We start from the raw sequence: 474 nt of genomic DNA on the forward strand, positions 1-474 counted from the left end.
TTACCTCCTCACTGCCCAATCGAGAGCACATTTACCCTCACAAGCACAGAAAGTTTCTTCCTCTGTGGCTTTAACAGAAGTCATGAAACACAGTACCAGTGTCCCAGCTTTCGTCAGCAAACTCTGGACCCTTGTGGAGGCTCAGTCGACGAACGAGCTCATCTGCTGGAGCCGAGTGAGTACTTTATAGCACATATTATATTATCAGTGGCTCTATTTTCAGCATTAACGTTACATGTCTTGTGTATATCGGAGTACAAACAATATGAGAATATAATCTTCACAATAATAAAGGTCACTCATTTAACATTAGCTCTGTTTATCTGTCCAGAACAGGTTTGTTATGATGTAATCGGTTAGTAATACTATCTGACCTGCTTTACAAAACAGATCCACGTGTGCTGAGCTGATGCCGCTCGCTATTGGTCCACTGTCCGGCCAATCGCTGCTCGTTATATTATTAGAACGTGATTG

The 474-nt window shown here is 42.4% G+C and overlaps 1 protein-coding gene across 1 annotated transcript in view; it reads left to right on the forward strand.

Moving 5' to 3' along the window:
• The window catches only part of LOC307118872 (heat shock factor protein), a 25226-nt gene continuing 24752 nt past the window's right edge, over positions 1 to 474 (forward strand). Inside the window, exon 1 of the mRNA XM_079804710.1 lies at positions 1 to 175. Coding sequence (XP_079660836.1) covers positions 83 to 175 — 93 coding nt within the window. The 5' untranslated portion in view covers positions 1 to 82. The remainder of the gene's footprint in view (positions 176 to 474) is intronic.

Source organism: Gobio gobio (genome assembly GCF_949357685.1).
Source record: "Gobio gobio genome assembly, chromosome: 22".
Taxonomy (NCBI): Eukaryota; Metazoa; Chordata; class Actinopteri; order Cypriniformes; family Gobionidae; genus Gobio; species Gobio gobio.